Raw genomic sequence first — 20,006 nt, 5'->3', positions numbered from 1 at the left:
ATTAAGTTAGCTTTTTTAGATGGTTACATGAACAATTACCTAGTCATCTGAATCCAGCTGCATCCCACAGAATGTCCTATACGGCCAAACGTAGAACTTTGTCTTTGTCTTATGAGAATTATAACAATTTAAATAATAATAATACAAACTTGATATAGTATGATCCAACTAGAGTTCTCACAAGAAGCAGGAGAAGTTCAGGATCGACCCTTCCTAGTTCAGGTCATGTCAGGGCAGCTGCCTACAATGATACTTTGCCCATAGCAATTCAGCTCAAAGAAAATATGATGCTGCTTACCGGCTCAAAACTTAAACGCTAACTGGTACGCTGAACATATTTTATGAAACATACAATTTTAATAAGAAAGCCTGAGAAGAGACCACAGGTTATGGTGAATCTCTTGTATTTAAAATTCACAAGAGGTGCCCTGGAGTAACAATACGAGTACATATTGTTTGCTTTTGTTAACCTGGTAAAGAAAATATACCATTTATTTCAAGAACCTTATCCCAAAAGGGGCTCTGGCTGTCCAAGTTTTAGGGGAATCATTTCATTATCAAGGTGGAAATGCAGTCCAAAGGAATGTATTTTTTTCAGAGATGGCCAAACAAGACATTAACCGTGGCCTTACGTCAAAGTTGTTGAGGGCGTAGGCGAGCTCTCCTCCCCCCGCTGGGTGGAGGGCAGAGTCCTCAGTGGCCGTGGCCTGGGCCGCGTTGGAGATGCCGGACACCGCCGACTGCAGCTGCTTGTAGATGAGGTCACGGTTGGCCTTGTAGGCCGCCACGTCAGGGTGCTGCAGGCATGCGCGGGACGCCGTGTACAGCATGGGGATGTTCCTCTGCAGCACGCCGCGGGCAGCCGCCATTTGGTCCTTATGATGAACGTCCTTTAGCTCCTGTCGGCGAGGGAAAAAATAGAAGGTGTGAGGGGAGGCCGGGGACAGACGGGGTCACCGGGGTCAGGAGGAGACACTAAAACGATTTGAAGCTTTTGAAGGAGAGAGGGCAGATGGAAGTAAGGCAGAGTGCGTCGAGATCCCCAATGGGTGTACAGTGGAGGAATATAATTCTTTGGATTGTAAATAGGCCTGTTACGCCCTCGTGGAGACACTTAAGTGTGACAAAGCTTGCTCTGGGTGACCCAGATTTGTTTCTGTCCCCTGCGGTAACGCAACAGTCATAATCAGGTCATTACATTGTGCCTTTGCGATTTAATGGATTGCTATTCAGGACACATTTTTTGTATTGTACACTTTTTTTTTTATCCACATGCACAGGCAATGTTATTACCAGGAAACTGCACAGACAAAATTAAAGAGTTGCCACTTTGCAAACACCCTTTCTATTCTTCATCCTGCATCTGCTGAAAAATATATTTTATATCCTTCACTTCATACACTCGCATGACGCTAGTGTGAAACATTTGTCATAATGACAAATGAAAAATTTAAAGCAAATTCAATTTGTAAACAGTCAAATATTATTTTGTACGGTTATATTGACATGAACATGCAGAATACACATTGAAACTATACTGAATACATTTGTGTTGGGAAAACATGACATCCTTTCTAGATATCAAATTCAAATACATCTGAATAGGGATGAACCCATCAGAAACTGAATGAGGACCAATGTTACTTGAAACATCCTCACCATCACATCTATGACCTAAAATGCAAATGTACATTTTGACAGTTTTTTATCCACTATCAACGATGTATTAACAATAACACCTTTTTGTGAATAAACTTCAAAACCATTAAATCCTTATGTAATCAGACAAGCTACAACCAAAACGCCACCCAAAGTAGACTAAATACACGGGCAAGAAATTAAATGAAAACGATGTTGATTTTGAGTGTGAACTAACACATTCTGTTTGAACACAATATCGAAAGTAGGACATGATATAAAAGGAGAAGAATGGATATAGCAGGCTACAGTTCAGTGGAACAAGAAAACAGGGCACAGTTTAGCTATTCAATTTCAAGAGCTTTTTCTTTCCGGTGTCAACAGTGCCTCGTGAAATGTCTTTAGAAACCAGATGAGTTCACAATTTCCTATTATCCACTTTGTGCTGAGAAAATAAGATTAAGAGTAAACCAATATAAATGTCTTGTTTATAACAAACACCACCCAGTTTATTTATTTTTTGTTTATTTATTTATTTATTTTTTTCCACAATGTCTTGAAAGGCGCCTCTAAATTAAATGTATTATTATTATTATTATTATTATTATTATTAACAATCCCATTAGCAACCAGTCTTAAACATTGCAGTCACAAATTATCCATTTGTGTATGCATTTTATACAAACAGCATGAGTGGGCCATGTTCTAGAGCGGCTTTTGACAAAGGCTTAGCTTTTGAAAGGACCATAGTATTTCTACAGCTAATTAAAACTTTTAAAATGCTAGACCGTGTTCATTTTATAAACCTTACTATGCACAATGCCCGTTTATATGCTACCCTCCTGTCTCTGGCACTACTTTATGTACATCATTTACTAAGTGCAGGCATTTCCAAAGCCCAGACAAATTGTGATATACATTCCCTTTATCCAATATTAAACTACCTTTTAATATTTTATGCAAGGCCCTTAGAGGCCCAACTATACAATAGCTCTAATGCATTCTCTACAAATGGGTGCAGTCCCAACTTGTACATGGTAGTTCTATTCTCACATTAAAATCATTCCACTTATTGTTTGAATTAAAAACAATTCTAAATTATGCGGAAAGGAGGACAAAGAACATGCAGGTCTTTATTCAGGACCGAACACCATACTGCTGATAAGCAGTAAAAATGGCAATTAGGAGGGGGAAAACAATGCATAAGAGTAAGGGTTGAATGCATTATTTTGGTAAACTCTGAAACTCTATTACAATCTGCCAGAAAACAAAGCTTTTGAACAATTCCTTAAAAACGAGAAGTCAACATTAATTAGCCATATATATTTTTCACTTAGTTGCCAGTACCCCAGCGAGGAGACTTGAGCTTATACAAAGCTCTTATACTGAACCAGGGAACCAGACTAAAAATATTGTATCATCTTGAACACCATGATTCTGTTTCAATCCTCCCAATAATGAGAAAGGTAAACAGTAAATCTAATTAAGTCTCAGCACTAATTACCCCCTCTCTTTTATATTAGACAGTTAAAACACAGAGAGTTGAAAATCTGCATCTGTACAGGGAGGCGATGCTTATCCCATTATGCAGTTGCTTCACCTGGAAATATAATCATGAAATATACTTCACTCATGACTGACGCTCACAGAAAAAAGAAAAGTGCAATCGGTTTTGATCTCTACGACAATGGGTTTCGTCAGCCATGCTCATTCAGCCTGTGTCCCCCGTCCCTGCGCCATTTCCCTCGCCCCTCCTCCCTACCTTGAGACGGGTAATAAAAGAGATTGTTCATGCTTACAACATCTAATCTTTTAACCAAAGCATGGGCACACTATCCATAGCTTGCCGTTTCCCCCAGGGCACTGCCTGGGTGCGTGCAATACAAACGGCAGGTGATTATGCGAGGGGGCTACCTGATGAGTCCCAGCCATCCAAAGGCACCCCTGTGTGCGCCTCGGAGCATAAATTATAATACAAGCATTTTGATTCCACCCTTCCCAACATTACCTGCTGTCTCTTGGCAGCCATGATGTTGAGCTTGTCCACCTCCGGTTTCAGGGCCTTGTACTGGATTCCCAGGTCCTGCTCGGTTCCGGCATTACGCACCTTCATCAGGTTCTCCTCAACCTAGAACCAGAACCACAAGGTTATTGAACAAGTCTTCTTTGTCCGCTAAAATATGATCATCTTTCACACAAAATCAAAGAGTCAAAGTGTTAGCATTTTTGCAGTTAAAATATGTTTTCATAAAATATTCCACTACTCCACAGGGTGATGGACTCAGTCTCCTTGCCACTTCATTTTGACGATGTGAAAGTCGTCTGGACATAAGCCAGATCAGGACTGGTGGCATGTGTTCTTGTTCCACTTGCTGACAGATGGAAGATAATGAAGTAGGCCGCTTTATAAAAAGAATTATGATAAGATAAAGGGCTGTGCTCTGTGCTAAAACTTGGGCATACAAGGAAGTGCTTAAATTCAGCTACGTGAGCAACTGGAGAACCAACCGAACACCAAACACAGTAATGTCGTTTTCACCGAATATATAGAGATGTAGGCAAGGCAACTTTATTTATATAGCTTTTCTTGATTCATAATCAATCAACTGTATATATTTTGGGGATACCGTTTCCTTGTATTTATTAATAAAATAAATTAGTCATCTGTGAATCATTTATTTGCATTGCTAGCAACTGATCTGAAGCAAGTAATGACTGAATGATATATTAAATTATATGCAAAACATTTAAGATAAAAGGTAATTAACATGATAGTGTTCCATGTCGTTCTTAATGCATGACAAAATAACCAAATCCTGCTGTTCTGTTCTTAGAAAATCTTTGTTTTTGAAAGCACCCGGTTCTGATTAGAACAATTAATAACAGCTTTGTGTGCAAGCTTTAAGCAATGCGCCACAATAATCAACCCTCAATTAAAAGAAAAGTTCCCTAAAATGAACATTGGATTAAGATGTCAGTTTACAATTATCCTTTTGAATTCCAAAGACATCTCATCTCTCGTCATATATCATCTTCTAAACCAACGCCTAGCATGATTTAGAGTAGGGGCCATCAAAATACATTTCAGGAAGCAGAAGAAGAACACAGAATTTATAGCTTAAAATTGCGTCAGCCCGTATTCCTCCCTTTAGAGTACAGCAGTTTATCATGCTTCAAGGTTCTTTCAGACACCTATACAATTCTTTTCAAACCTCTACTACTCGTGCTGAGGATCGACATGGACTGGATGTATTAGTGCCCCCTCGAAACCCGCTTTTCAATGTAGCTCATACTTTAAATTAGAGCTGTAGCGATGCGTCGATGACGTCGACGCGTCGACGTAAAAAATTCATCGACGTCAAATTTCTCCGTCGACGATTTCCGACAGAGAAATGGACGAAAGTCACAATAAAGGAAAATGTCCACGCACGAAATCATCAAAGGTATGGAAATACTTCAAGTTAAGTCCTAAACGGAAAGGTGTTGTGATTTGCACTCTTTGCCAAATGGAGTTGGCATATCACAAGAGCACGACAGCAATGTTGGAGCACGTGTGTGTCGTCAGCGAGTAGGTGGACGAGCGAGGAGAGCGAGCGATAGCGTGCGTGTCAGTCTAGTGAAGTCATGAACGAGTCCGGTTGTGTGTAAGAATAAAATACCCAGCCTGTCAAGAATCGGTGGCCGCTTCATTCCATCATATTCCGACCTATAAGCAGACTCACTGTCGGTCAAAGTGAAGGGTCATGCCCCCGAGAGCGCATCGGACCTGGAGGGAACGTATCACCTGTGCTCCTCGGTCTGGGAGCCGACAGCAGGAAAGATGTAACTAACCATCTCGTAGTTGGAGGCGGAGCGCAAGAGAGTATGCGCACACATTTTTTTCATGTCCCTTTACGGGTTCCGTATTAAATAAAGTATATTATTAAGAATTTTTTGGTATTTATTTGAGATACATTATGTTTTTTATTATTCAAGCAACAGAAAAAAAAAAAAAAACGTCCAATTGGTCATTAGATTAGTCGACTAATCGATAAAATAATCGCCCGATTAATCGTTTGATAAATAATCGTTTGCCCCCAGCCTTACTTTAAATACGTCAATACTCTATCATATATACTATTCAATTCAATTTTATTTGTATAGCCCTTAATCACCATTAAAGTCTCAAAGGGCTTAACAGGCCAAATATTCATTACACCCCTCTTTACCCAAGCCCCCACACGGGCAAGAAAAGAACTACTGTTGCATATAAAAATACATCATTATCGTATATTGTGCCATTTCGACGAGGACAGACCACGACCATGGAGAGAGGCAGATCGCGTCGTGCAGCAAAGTGGAGGCCTGTAGTACCAGAAGTATGGATGGTTTACCAGCTTGAGTTGCATTAGCAGTTTGTAGACGTCAGACATGTCGGCCAGCACCAGCAGGTGAGTGACGGCTGAGAGGAGGGCCCGTGCGGCACGGACCATGTTGCCCCTCTTCATTGAAGAGCAGGGGTCCTCAGCGAACTCCCCAGAGGCCAACTTCATCGACTCCCCTGGTGAGGACAAACAGGAAAACACATCTTAGATTCGGTTTGTTGAGGAGGAATGCTGTTCCCAGGTCAACGGTTCGGAGCTGGAATATTGGCACAGAATTACGTGATTCAGCACACAGATTGTATTAATAAATACGAAATTCCTTTCACCTGTAAAAATAAATAAATTACATATTGAACCAAAACGTGATACTTTCTTTACTCCTATTTGAATGCATTGGAAAAGGGTGTTTCCCGCTTCTTCACACAGAACATTATGTGAGAGTTGCCAAGACTAGAATCACTATGATGACCCGGAACCCTGCGAGAGTCTCGGGTGGGAGACGCAGAGCTCTGTTGAACGGCAACATTGGAGACAGAAAGAAAAGGAATCATTCAGAAAAGGATGCTGGAGCTCGTTACAAATTACTCATTCTCCTTGCATAGTGCCCTCCACCAGGTTTGTCTCGCCCGAGGAAAAATTACCCAATACCATCAAAGAGGCCTGCATCCAGTCAAATATCCGCAGGTGCCCTGCAGTCTCAGCCATAACAATTCTGTGTGTGCTAGAGTGAGAGTCTCTATTTAGCCCACTGTGCGGTGTGGGAAGGAAATGGCTATCTAGGGGAGAGAACGTATCCATTGAAAAGCAGTCACAATATCATTGAGCTGACATTGTTCTACTCGAAAATACGGCAATCTATTTGAACCCCAGAACACTTCAAATAAACGCCGGAAGAATAAAATATGCCTTGATGTTTTCGTCACTCCAAATGAGGAAATGTTGATTCCACCACTTGTCAGCTGTGGAAGGTTCAACGTTTCAACCTATAACACGTTTTAACTCTGCCTCATAAAAAGCCTTTTACGCACACATTGACACATTATCATGGAATGAGGAAGGATTGAATAACCATCCGCTTACATGCTGCCCCAAACCATATCCAGTTTCTTAAATAAGTAAGAATACAGCCGAGATTAAGTGCCAATTTATGTTAGTTGTCTATAAGAGTTCCTGTACATAACCTATTCGCTAAACCTAATTATTTTCACAATTGTAAATTACCAGCTGGGGAAATAATTTTCCTTCTACTTTTTAAAATATGCAGGGGTAAAATTTGCCTCCCTTTTAAAATTGGTCAGTCAGCTATCTCACATAACACTGTTTTATTAAGTAGTACTGATATTGGTCAAAGAATATTTTATTTGGCGTCTTGTTAGACTTAAAGGGAGCATTAAAGTGATCACATTTCCAATCTTATAAAACTGCATTACATTAAAGTGATCCAATTCTCCAAATCGTAATAAAGTGAAACAGTTCAAGCTGGAAGTAATGAATAATGAATGCCTTCTGGGTGACCATAACAGTATATGCATTACTAATGAATTTATTTTTTCCTGGAGATATTTAGTGCTCAAAACCAAAATATTGTTGCAATGGGTCAAAAAGTGATTCACTTATATGGGGGGTGGGGTGATAGTGCCACAATATTATGGCAAGCTTGCGGTGCACAGCGTTCATGCATGCAGATTACATGCTGATTTGCATGCATTGGCTCAAAGCAGTGCAATGTGTGGCTCAATAGCAGCGTTAAACCGCAATCAATGCGTTTGTATTACATTTTTTTTTGCGGTAGTCAATACATATATATAGAGTCTAGACACCCCGTTATTGTTAATTTGCTGCATCATCCACATCCCCCAGGCTCCTCCATCTGCCACAGAGCATAATTAAACTAACAAAGCTGACGTTGTACCAAGTAAAGAGGCATTTACCTCAAGAGCCGTCATGGCCGTGAGCCAATACATCAAAGCCAGGTGGCGTTTACCTGGTCATAACTGAATGTGCATTGTAGAAACCGCCATCTTTTACAAGTTAAATGAATACATTCAAGGGGAAAAAAAATTATTTGTCAAAAAAATTATTTTCACGACAGCAGCATACTAAACGTGGTCACCGTAGTACAGTTACCCATCATCACCACTCATGACCCGAGCTACCAACACCTTGTAAGATTTACATCTATGCACAAGTTAAAATGGATGTGAACCCGACTTGCCTGGCAATCACTTTTCCCTAGTGTTGTCTGAACACCCACCAAGTGTCCTTCCACTCATTCAGCCATCTGCAAATGACAAATAATTTCCCATGACACTCCACTCAAAGGCGAGAAGCAACACGAAGAATTTAGCCACGTTGTGGGCTTATAAGCCAGACCCAGAAGTGCATCTCAACTACATTGAGAGAGCGAGGGAGAAAATGCAATGTCCCCCTTTATCTCCGGATTCCTCTTCTCGACTCTTGTAACTCTGAAAGCGCCACAGGAACTAATAGCCAAATGCCCAAGAGCTCGACAGTGGCTTCCAAGTTAATTGCATTAGAAAGTCTCCGGTATATGGAGTGAAGGATGTGGAGGAGGAAAAGGTAGGCTGACTCATTCACGCTGCCCTGATGGGTTCAACGTGGGTCTCGCATGCAGAGAGGACACCAGCACAAAGCGCACAGATGCCCGGTGTGGTCACAAATATTGACACACAGCCATGTTGTGAGGTTGAGAGGGGAAAGGGGGTCGACCCGATGACAAAGGCTGTCTGGTTCGTCCCGTCTACACTTTGTCCTACTTTGGATGGGCTTTCACAGTTGACTGGGCCCACAAATTGAGTTTATATCCTTCCATTATGAACTCCACACTGACCCCCCTCCCCCAAACAATGACCATTGGAGAAAACTGCCCCAACTTCTACATGCATCAATCCATGTGTGTCCTTCGACAGCTCGGTCCCCGATGGACGTTCAATACTGCCTAGAACCAAACGAGGAAAAATAAAAACGGTGACCAATGGCAATCAAGCGATAAGCAACAAGTGACATCTGAATCAAGTTGCTTGGGTATATTCATTCTTCATATTATCGAGGATAGGGGAGAACTAAGCACACTGTCTACTTCTGTGCATCGATTCTAGCTCTACAGATTTGAAGAGCACATACACAGATCTGAGCCGAGAAAACCACCATTGTGCTCCTACAAGGTCACCGTTTAGTTCACCGGGTTTCATATGCTAAAGTTCTACATTGCAACTAAAGAAGTGAAATACAGAACTTTACTTTGAAACTAGGTCATTACAATGTTTAGTATAGTATCCTAGGTTTGTTCTGTTCAAATGTGACAAAAACATTCACAATTTTAAAGGTGCAACTTTTGACTGGTACTGATGATCTTCTGCCTGTCCGTTCTTCCTGAATACAAGCCTTCTAAGAATAGCAATAAGTGCACAGTACTGAATGTTTGAAAAGCACTCAGGGAACCAAGCGACGTCCCCATGAAATGAAAAGAAAGTTCACACTGAACGCTTGTGGAAGCAAGCAATCACTATAAAAAGAGTGAAGAAATATATATTTAAAAATCGGACGACTATAGATCTTAAGAGCGTTTGACCACCACTTGGCTCCCAGACGGAGAACAAAAACAGCTGGTGCAAATGATCACAGATGGATCTGACGCCGTCCTCTTCTTCAGGGTGTTATTCCCCCCAGTGAGCAAGATCAATAAGGCTATTTCCAGGGGGCAGATAGCGATCAGTGCTCCTTTAATAAACCCCCATCCATCTAGCGCTTACCTGAATACCATTGAGTGAAGGATGAAAATATTAAAATGTATAGCACATAGGAGGAAGTCCCCGCCAGGGAAGGAAGAGACCGACTCAAATGGACCTATATCCATCATTCCATCCATACAACAAACCATATCTATATCTAAATGCTTTTTCACATGGGAGCATCATCTTCTTGCCTAAATGGGCCCTATGCTTTCTTGCAGCAGCTGCTCTTTGGTGGATTTTCCTAAGCGGCCAGATCGGCAACACTTACACCACCATCTCAAGTGACAAAAGAATGCATGGCACGGCACGAACCAGTAGCACTGAAGTGTCTGGTCTTCAAAAATATTTAAGCGGTGCTAAAATCCCCAAACACAGTCGTGTTAGCCAGTGCATGTAACAAATTAATCTCCCATCAAAATCATTAAGGCAACGCCTACATTATTTTTAGACCTGCAAAAAGCCTTTCCACCGGGCTATTTTCTTTTATAGCCCGAACAAAACACATTTATGCAAGAAAATATATATAGAACATTCCATTGTTCAACATAAAGTAGTATTCGGTTTTGAATTGGGTCTCTCCCATTCCAACTACACCTTCTTAGCAATCACAACATGAATTACTGTCTTGCACAACTGAATTATATATTAGAATGCATGGCATACACAGGCTTCCACAAATGATTGTTTCAGGCAGTTTATCTGCCATCTAAAACAGCTGGTATGCCACAGCTGGGTAGAAAAATGCTTTTCAGATTCCAGGAGAGGGTTTTAGCCCAGCTCAATGGCCACATTATCAGTCCGAGCACGGTCCACTGAGCAGCATGGCATAACGGACAGCCAGTCCAAGCCACTGGCTTGCAATGGGGGCAGAATAGGTGCCCACAGACGACATACTGAAACTACAGTTCGATAACTGGCATTGAGTGCACGTCTGGTCCTTCCTGACATCACCTCGGCCAAACACATCACCCTAGACCCAGATGTCGCGTCTGGGTCTGGAGACCAGGTTCAGACGCTCGCATCGTGGCCCGCCAACAACCCTGTTCCAGATACGCAGGGCACTACACGCATGTCAGAAGACAACACGAGAACCCGGGCCTAAGATTGAAGTTGGGGGAGATCGACAAGAGCTGCTGATACAAGGGCAGTGTTTCCCATACATAGACCAATGTGTGGCGCAGCGCCCAGAAACAACACTGAGCGCCGAAAATTGATTCCACTTCTTTTTTCTGCGATTTTTAAATCTAAATATCGTTCTGTTCATTCATCTCCTCATAGCACTCCTTCTCCCTGACATTCTCGTTCACACACGTACACATAGAGACAAGCGCGCATTCATGCCAGTGGTGCACGGGTACACTTATAAACAGCTGATTCGCCTGCTCCTCCTCTCAACGCGCCTATCAAAAGGAAAACCCGAAGCAGCGGGATATTTGGCACAGAAGATGGTCGGCAACCGTTTTACCAAAGTTTGGCATGATATACTGTGCTCAAAAACACCTGCCCAAAATGATTGTTAACTCAGAAAAGATAATGTTAGCCCTTATGAACTAAACGTTATTGACATTGACTATCCTGTGCACCCCAAGTCAGCATAGATAACGTTGGTAACACAGCAAACTATGCGATAAATATGAAATGTGGTTTTAGTTGATAGGCTTCGGTATTAGACTGGGTACCCCCAGCCCGTTCTTCCGGCGATTTGAATTCGCTCTGCAGCATGTGCTGGAGAGCAATACATTTATTTCCGTTTTCCAATACGCTTTTACTGGAGCCAATCACCAAGCTGGCTTAACACAATGACGACAGGGAAACGTTGGTCTGATTGGTTGAAGGACTATTACTATTTGTATTATTATTATTATATTGTTACATTATACTATTGCCCCCTTGCCCACCCCTCCTCTCCCACTCCAGCACCACACATTACTTTCTGGCTGTGGGAAACACTGAAGGGCAATTCACTGGACGGTGATTTAATGGCAGATTCCTGACTCTCAACTAGTGGAAGGTATACAATTAAATGTAGCATGGAATACATGCCTACTCAGTCGCACTAGACGGGTGGGTGTATCCATTCAACTACACTGGAAATAATCTGAAATCTGCACAATGTCTTTACGCCTCCCTTAATGCAGTAATGGTCACAAATATAGACGTGGAAAAATGCAACTATAAATATGCACTTCAATGTGTATGGCAATAAGCATTTCACCGTTTAAAAAACGAATTAGCATTTGAAAAGGGATTTGCTAATCCAGCAATGTACTACAAACAATTAAACCACCCATCACTCTGGCGCAACTAAAAACCAAGATGTTGAAAGGCCCACACACACAATAAGTATCCCAGGAAGAACGGCTCATTCAGTGCGCACCTATATACAGGCTCTTAAAGATTCATTAAGACGAAAAGCAAAAAAGCGAAATGAGGTGCTTCACCACTTAAAAAGGGTTACCTCCTTCAATTAACCCGCCGCTTTTCTTTCTTCAAACGTATAGGGAGAAACATAACATTCCAAGACTGTATAGGGGTTAGAGGATTAGCCAGGACTTAAATAATATGATTACTGATGCACAAGAGCAAGATGCCTGTGGGCAAACACGATTGGGCTTAGAGAGGGGGCACACGCATCCTAGAGGGGAACTGAGTTAAGATGGGCTCGTGCTGGCTTGTAGGGTAGTGTTAGTGCAAAGCTTCCTATTAAAAACGTCCCCCTGTCCCTTCACAGCACAGCGTCACATCTTGAGTTAATCTACAGACCTTTGAAGTGTTCTTATTTAAGACAGTTCCTACCGGGGCGAACAGCATGTACATAGTGCATTATTAAACACCTCCATATCACAGCAGACGTTCTGCACGGGCCAGAAACCAACCAACCAAACGCTCTTCTCTTCTACTTGCCTTGCTTGCGGACATCCTCTACAGCCGCCGTCAGCTCTTCCTTGAGGAACTGGCTTTCCTTGGCGATTTTCTCTCCCTTCTCCAGGAAATTGAGGGTAGCCGTCTCCACCGAGGCTGCCAGCACATGGGCCTTCTTGGAGCGCCCCTTCTTCTTGTTGGAGGGACCTTTGTTGCTGGAGTTCACAAGCGTGGTCACCTGTGGCCAGCGAGAAAAGCAGATACAAACACTTGAGGAAAAAAAGGCTAATGTCAAATGAATGTTGACTAGTGGGAAACCTGGTTCGCGCAGTATTGCCTGCAGCTGAAGCAAGTTCTGTGCAAACATCAAGTCTATGTCCCGTGACTTACAGGCCATCCTATTTTTATAGAACCCTGACTCCGCATGCATACAGATTTATTGGGTGAAACACAAAGGAGCACAGCCATTATTAATGCGATAATGGGCTGCACAAAGACAATTGTCTTGATTTGTTTACTCATTGATGACTTCATTATTTTTTGATTTTATGGGGGTTTTATTGTGACCAAGTTCAAATGCACTGTGAACACCACAATTTGTTTGCCACTTGGGATTTGGTGCGAGTTCACAGGCCAGCGGTCCCATTTATACATTGTTGTGATAATAACAGTGTTGTCCATGGGGTTTGGTTTATGCGGTGAGTAGTCTTGTTTATTGATGCCAAGCAGAAAAGTGGAAATTGTCAAGATGGAGAGCAAGCTGTTGGCCCAAATATTTATATATTTGGGCCAACATATATATCAAATATATTATACGAGAAAGAAAATAAATGTATCTCAATAGTTACCTTACTCATCTCATGGTATTGACATGGGTAATGATGAATAATAACAACCCTGAGAAAAAAATGCATTATACGTGATGTAACACAGAATCATGCTGTTGGACAATCATGTTTACCTGGGTCACAAGTGGCTCCAACAGCCTCTCCACGGCCAGAGTACGGATCTCTAGGCTCTTTGGGTCCCATTTAAATTTGATGTTGGCAGTGTCAATAGTAGACATTTTCTCACAGATGCTGGAATTGATAAAAAAACAAATGCAAACAGTCAAGACAAGATACAACAGTTGATTGTTGCCCAGCCTTAAGTTCAGAAACCAGAGCACGGAAAGGACAGAAGCCAACACAAATGTCTTGGAACCACACAACAAAGAAGCATCCCTGTCACAACAAATCAAGATTGTGAATCTACACTAAGATGGGGAGCTGCACTTGGGTCGAAAATGTTCCGTTCAAAACTAGCGGTGGCCAGAAGAAAGAAAAAAAACTCACCACTTCCAAATCGGGTTATTTTAAGCATTAACCTACTCTGTGAAGGGTCAGAGATTATAATCGTTCTTAGTATCTGATTGATTGAATGACTGCTAGTGGACCTTGCTTAACCACGGTCCATGCTCGATTGTCCCTTTCTCACAATGACTGCAGCTTAATCGATTATCGATAAAGATTGATAAAACAGGATGATCAGCAGTCCCTGAGGTTCGGGCATATTTAGCTAACTGTCAACTGAATTGTTAACAATGGTGTTGCTGGAGAATAACCTACCATAACAACACACCTACATGTTTATTGCAAGAATATACCAGAATGTTGCCCTTAAGTTTTCCCAATTTTTCGATATGTTGAAGAAATGCATATCTCCATCTACAGTTTTATTGGAAGATATCGAGATACAATCTACAATTGTCACGCTCAAAGGAAAACATGATAGTCGAAATACAGCCTAGTTTAAAAATGGGTAAAGAGGGTGTGCCAACTGTTGCGTAGGGCATAAACCACCAGCCCGAGCTTTATACTTACACAGCCATAACCTAACATTTAGGACTTCCAACCACGTCTTAATATAGTCCAGCTCAAACTAACTGGACGCGTTTAACTGCGTATATTAAAGCCGAATGTGCAACGTTAACGGACAGACGTTCATAATCCCATCGTATTTTCCACATTAAATGTATGATAAAATGTCGCAGTCAATCCAACTTTGACATGATAGTGCAGATTACTATTATTATCATCAGATGATCTGTATGTCTTAATCTAGATATAATCCAGATCCAGACAGCCTGGGGTCTCTTCCGCAACACCTGAGCTAGAGTAACGTTACTGGGCGAGCGGTGGGTGTCTGAAGCCCAAACCATCCCAACTTTTACCAACTTGACCCAAGTCAAACCGGAGACAACCAACAGTTCACACGGTTACATAACCAGCTCAATGAGGGCGAATGTACACCATGGACATTAATCATGTTAACAGAGAAACGTGGGGTTATTCCATATTGGTTAGGAGTGGCTTCACGGCTAGCTGTTGTAGCATCCAGGTGCTAACAAGGCTAACGACAGCGTCGGACAGCGGGACAGTTTCCTCTTGAATATAACGGGATTAAGGTTACAACAGACACTATTCGCCACACACAATGATGATTAGAGCATTAGACGAAATACAAACTGCGTAGTTCACCACAACAGAGACAACTTGGTAAAAACTCACCCCAAACAACCCACTGGAGGACGAGTTTAAAAGTTCAAAATGGTGGAGTGGGAATGCGAGAATTCCTCCCTGGCCTCAAACTTTTCCTCCCTTTCTTTATTCCCCTGCTTCGCTCCGCGTCCTCGCTTCTCGTTTTACAAGAAGTAACCGAGTTTAAAAGTAGCCAAAAAACCAACAGCACACACTTTTTGGTCGAGTACAAATCCTCTGAAGAGTTTCGGTCAATTCAGTTTCGATGTCCCAACTCAACAATGGACGAGAAGAGGTGGGGGCGATGAGCGGTTTCCTGTATTGAGAGCCAGGCCAGTTTGTAACATGGGAAATTGTAGGTGTTTTGGGCGTGGTACTCCCACAGTGCGATGCAAGTCCTGCCCAAATAAGGGCTATTTGTTTATTTCTCACTGGTAGGGGGTTTAAGCCGATTTGTAGAATGTGTGATTCAATTACTGTTGAAAGATATAAATGGTTGTATGATCTGTGGAAGAGATAAAAGGTTACATTACCAGATTAGGCCATAAACCTAGGCTAAAGCACACTTACCCAAAGTGTTCCTTCCCTGATATTAACACACACACACACACACACACACACACACACACACACACACACACACACACACACACACACACACACACACACACACACACACACACACACACACACACACACACACACAACCACACAAAAATATAAATTAGGTAATTGTGAGCTATTAATCCAAAAGGGAATCTCATTAATTCAGCTTAGATGGATAAATGCTTCTCTACCACTGAAGGCAATGTTAACTTAAACCACCGTTTAGGTTTATCTCTTGGTTTAATTGATAAAATAGACCCAAATGAAGGAACATGTTCAACAATAAACAGGCCATAAAACTATGGGTTTTCCTGTGTAGGTTCCTCATGAAAGAAAAAAGTGTGATTTTATGTGTCCCAGCTAGGCGGCTATCAATCCAAGCCTCTGCAGATATTCTATATATAGTCAGGAGTGTGTTCTGTGCGTCAATTTTGGCTATAATAATAATGGAGCCACATTCATTGCTGTCATCAGTACATGGCTCACCTGTTTAAAAGGTCAGGGCGAACTTTATGATTGAGCAATATAAACTGCAACCTTATCAATATGCTGTAATATAACTTTTTTCAATCTTTTGTTGCAGCTGTGTGAGCAATGAATAAAAAATGGAAATGTGATGAACATGCCCTAAAGCAAAGTGTTTTTGTCTGAGGCTAACGAAGGAAGAGTCATAAACGTTTAAACGAGGGCAGTGATGCAAAAGTTTGAACACAGATATAAACACACAGACAGACATACAAACACTCACATGTATCTACGTATATACGTAGGCCTTATAATCATGAGGCAAAAAAGAAATGGCTTTGATTCTCTTTTTGTTTTGTTGCAAATACATCATATTTTTTTCTACAGCATGGACATTCAGACACTTTTCCTCATGCAACGTGATGTGAACAGTTACTGGTGTTTGGGTGATTTTTCAGAGGCAGAACCTTTTGCATATTCCCATCATTATGTCTGCTCAATAAACCCATCCGCTGGCAAATGATCAGTCTATTCACAGCTCTAATAAATAGTGAAATGTGACAAAGCAGTACAGGCAGAGCAGTTGTAATACCAATTACATTGCATACACAATGGGAATCACAGAGAGAGCGGAGGCACACATCAGAAAGTGGAGCTGTGTGGACAGGGGAGATGATTCCTTTTATTACAGCAATGGTGGATGTACCACACAGGGTGCAAGTGGGTGTGGCGGAAACTCCTGAACCTTTTGAACAAACCATTTTCTAATCACCAGCCAGGTTCTAAAGATGCATAGTCCCCGCAAATAGGCTAATGTTGGCCATCGGCCTAGCAGGGTTGTGATCCCATACATTCTACGGGAGAACAGTAAACACAATGACTCATCCTGTATAGCTCAACTGGTAGAGCAAGGCAATAACACTGCCAAGGTTAAGGTTTTGAATCCCTGTCTGGACGCAACTGGTATAGCAAAGCATTATCACTGCCAAGGTGAGGGGTTTGAATCCCTGTCTGGCGCAACTGGTATAGCAAGGCATTATCACTGCCAGGGTTTGTGATTCAGGAACTCCTAACGGGGCCAACAATGATAGGAATGTATGCGCTGGTGGTATTTCTGGATGCTGGTGATAAAATGGTTCACCAATTGGTGTGGGTGAAGGCATAGTTCTGGAGGAAATGGAACACAATACACATCACAGTAAACATAAACTTATTGAGTCTCAAATTTAATTCTGAAAGGAAATAATTGCGGAGGACTTGGCTCTGAGATTCCTGCCTGGCCACTATTCTTGTTCCTTAGTCATTTGGGCAAATAGTTGCTCAAATCAGCTTAGTGCCGACTTAAGATAAGATAAGATGTGCTGCTTAATCCCAGAAGGGAAATAAGTAAAGGAAAATAAGAAAAGGATTATGCAAGTTTAAAAATATATTTTGCATAGCCTATCGGCTATATTAGTCCTCAACCTTGTTTGTGATGTTAATTTTAGAGTCAAAATGGGTTGTGTGTTATCAATGCTTTGTCGTAGAGCAACTCTTCCAGAAGACAGCTTGTGGAGAGGACATGTTCAGGTGTCCTTGAGCGCCATCACTTGTACCTGTTGGACCTGCAAATGATAGGAGGACAGCGTGCCATAAATAATTCCTTTTCATAATGAGGAAATGCACATGTTTATCACACACTGAATGTATAATTGAGCACATGTAAATTGGCTGTGGTTGGGGAATCGCAGCGAATCACGTCAATGAAAAGCCATTGGCGGTGTTCCAGCTTCGTCTTTGTAATCACAAGGTTACATTAATCAAAGCATCTTTTTACAAAAAGAAACACAAAAAACATTGACCTTTAAATTCAATAAACAGTTTATTCAGTGTACACAAATCTTTCTGTTTTTAATTTTGACAGCTATTATTAGAAAATGAAACAAAGGGTAATACATATTTGTGGTTTATAACATGCATAGTGTTTTTTAGAACTGAGGTGTTCATATGTTCACTATACACTCTTATATACGCTATTATTAGAAAATAAAACAAAGGGTAATACATATTTGTGGTTTATAACATGCATAGTGTTTTTTAGAACTGAGGTGTTCATATGTTCACTATACACTCTTATATACAACGCGATGCTGAATATGGAGTGACAGTGAATTTATAGGAATACAATCAGGGACTTTATGGTGAAATGACTCAATAGTAAAGTAACAGTAAAAACAAGACACTGCAGTCTCACCATTCTTTCTCCAGGGCAATAAGAAACACTGCAGTCCCAATGAAAACAAACACACTCACACACACACACACACACACACACACACACACACACACACACACACACACACACACACACACACACACACACACACACACACACACACACACACAACCACACTCACAAACACACACAACCACCCTTGTCTACAGTGCTGTGTACACCACATTTAATAGGGCTTCCTCTACATTCTATTGGCTATTTTTCTTTTACCTGTTAGCCCACCAGGCCAACATAACAGAAATCTGAATGCCGACCCTGGTTATTAACCTCAAGTGCAACCGCTCTCTCCTCATTATGGTTCAACATGAAAAACAATGACATAGGAAAGAATATAATAGAGCAGAAGGATAGAATAGGATAGAGTAGAGAATAATGGAGCACAATAGAGCAGAATACAACCCAATACAATATAACATATTATAATATGACTACATAATGTAAGAGTTAAATGGGGTTTGTTAAAGTAAGGAACAAGTAAACAGTGACAGTTCCTGTTTTTCCATTTGTGCTTATAAACATTCTTTGTTCTCTGCGATTTAGAAACAACACACATGGGGCTCAACACATATGAACTCAAATTCATAATATATATTCATTTTTAAACAGCGGTTGAATGACATGTGAAAGGGAAGAAAAGAGTGGTGATTTCTTGACCTGTCATTCTTAACAGGAGGAACAGAAGCTCCAACTGTGGTGGCTACTCCCACTCTAAGATCGAATGTACAAATTGTAAGACGCAGGGAGGAGAGTTGACACAGGCTGATGTCACTTTTCTTCACCATGTCACAGCCTCGGTATGCTTTATGGTTGGACCACCCGACTAGCCCATCTAGTTTCTCTCTAGACTCCAGGACTGCGGCTGGACACCACTTGTTAACAAGTCTGCTGAGCTCCACCTACTGGCTTGAAGGGCAGGATGTGAGTGCATTCACAGGATCTCATGTTGTGCTGCCCTTATCTGTGTTACACATGCAGGAATGAACACAAGAAGGGGGGCTTTGTGAGAATGGGAAGTGGCGGCTTTCCTGTGAGATGGTTTGCTCACCTTATTCCATTTACACAGTCTGTACAGCCAGAGGAGACAGAGTTACACAGACCCTGTGAGTCATCTTTAAATCAGTATTTCAGCAGAATTTCACTTGAGTCTCTGCTGAATAGGATGGATGACTGGATGACTTTTTTTTTCACACTTTTGTATTAGCACATTTCCAGCAATGCATTTATATCATTTCAGACTATATCTGCTTTACATGTTTTAGGGCGGACATACATAAGCATGCATTGCACACAATTATAGTAATTGTTAAGAGCAAGGACTGACTGACTGGCTGTCATTCCCAAGCAACTAAACATTCAAAGTGCACGCTCACTCCCTATTCCTCTTTCCTCAATCTTCTCCAGGGAACTGATGCCCCAATTTCTTCCTTGCTATGAAAATGTTGACGATTGCGAAGGAACCCTTCAATATTATTTAGTCATGCGTGGTTTTAGTACCTTCTATATATCTTTGGGCATTTCATTA

At 41.5% G+C, this 20,006-nt stretch overlaps 1 protein-coding gene across 1 annotated transcript in view; it reads right to left on the bottom strand.

Moving 5' to 3' along the window:
- The window catches only part of ctnna1 (catenin (cadherin-associated protein), alpha 1), a 76,581-nt gene extending 61,103 nt beyond the window's left edge, over positions 1-15,478 (bottom strand). The window contains exons 1-6 of the mRNA XM_060062754.1: positions 15,169-15,478; positions 13,581-13,698; positions 12,662-12,857; positions 6,012-6,178; positions 3,647-3,766; positions 633-899 (exon numbers count right to left, since the gene is read on the bottom strand). Of these exons, the coding sequence (XP_059918737.1) occupies positions 633-899; positions 3,647-3,766; positions 6,012-6,178; positions 12,662-12,857; positions 13,581-13,685 (855 nt within the window). The 5' untranslated portion in view covers positions 13,686-13,698; positions 15,169-15,478. The remainder of the gene's footprint in view (positions 1-632; positions 900-3,646; positions 3,767-6,011; positions 6,179-12,661; positions 12,858-13,580; positions 13,699-15,168) is intronic.
- Between the last annotated feature and the right edge of the window lie 4,528 nt (positions 15,479-20,006).

Source organism: Gadus macrocephalus, chromosome 10 (genome assembly GCF_031168955.1).
Source record: "Gadus macrocephalus chromosome 10, ASM3116895v1".
NCBI classification, from domain to species: Eukaryota; Metazoa; Chordata; class Actinopteri; order Gadiformes; family Gadidae; genus Gadus; species Gadus macrocephalus.
Note: the sequence above shows the minus strand (reverse complement) of the source record. Positions and strands in the feature narration are given on the sequence as shown.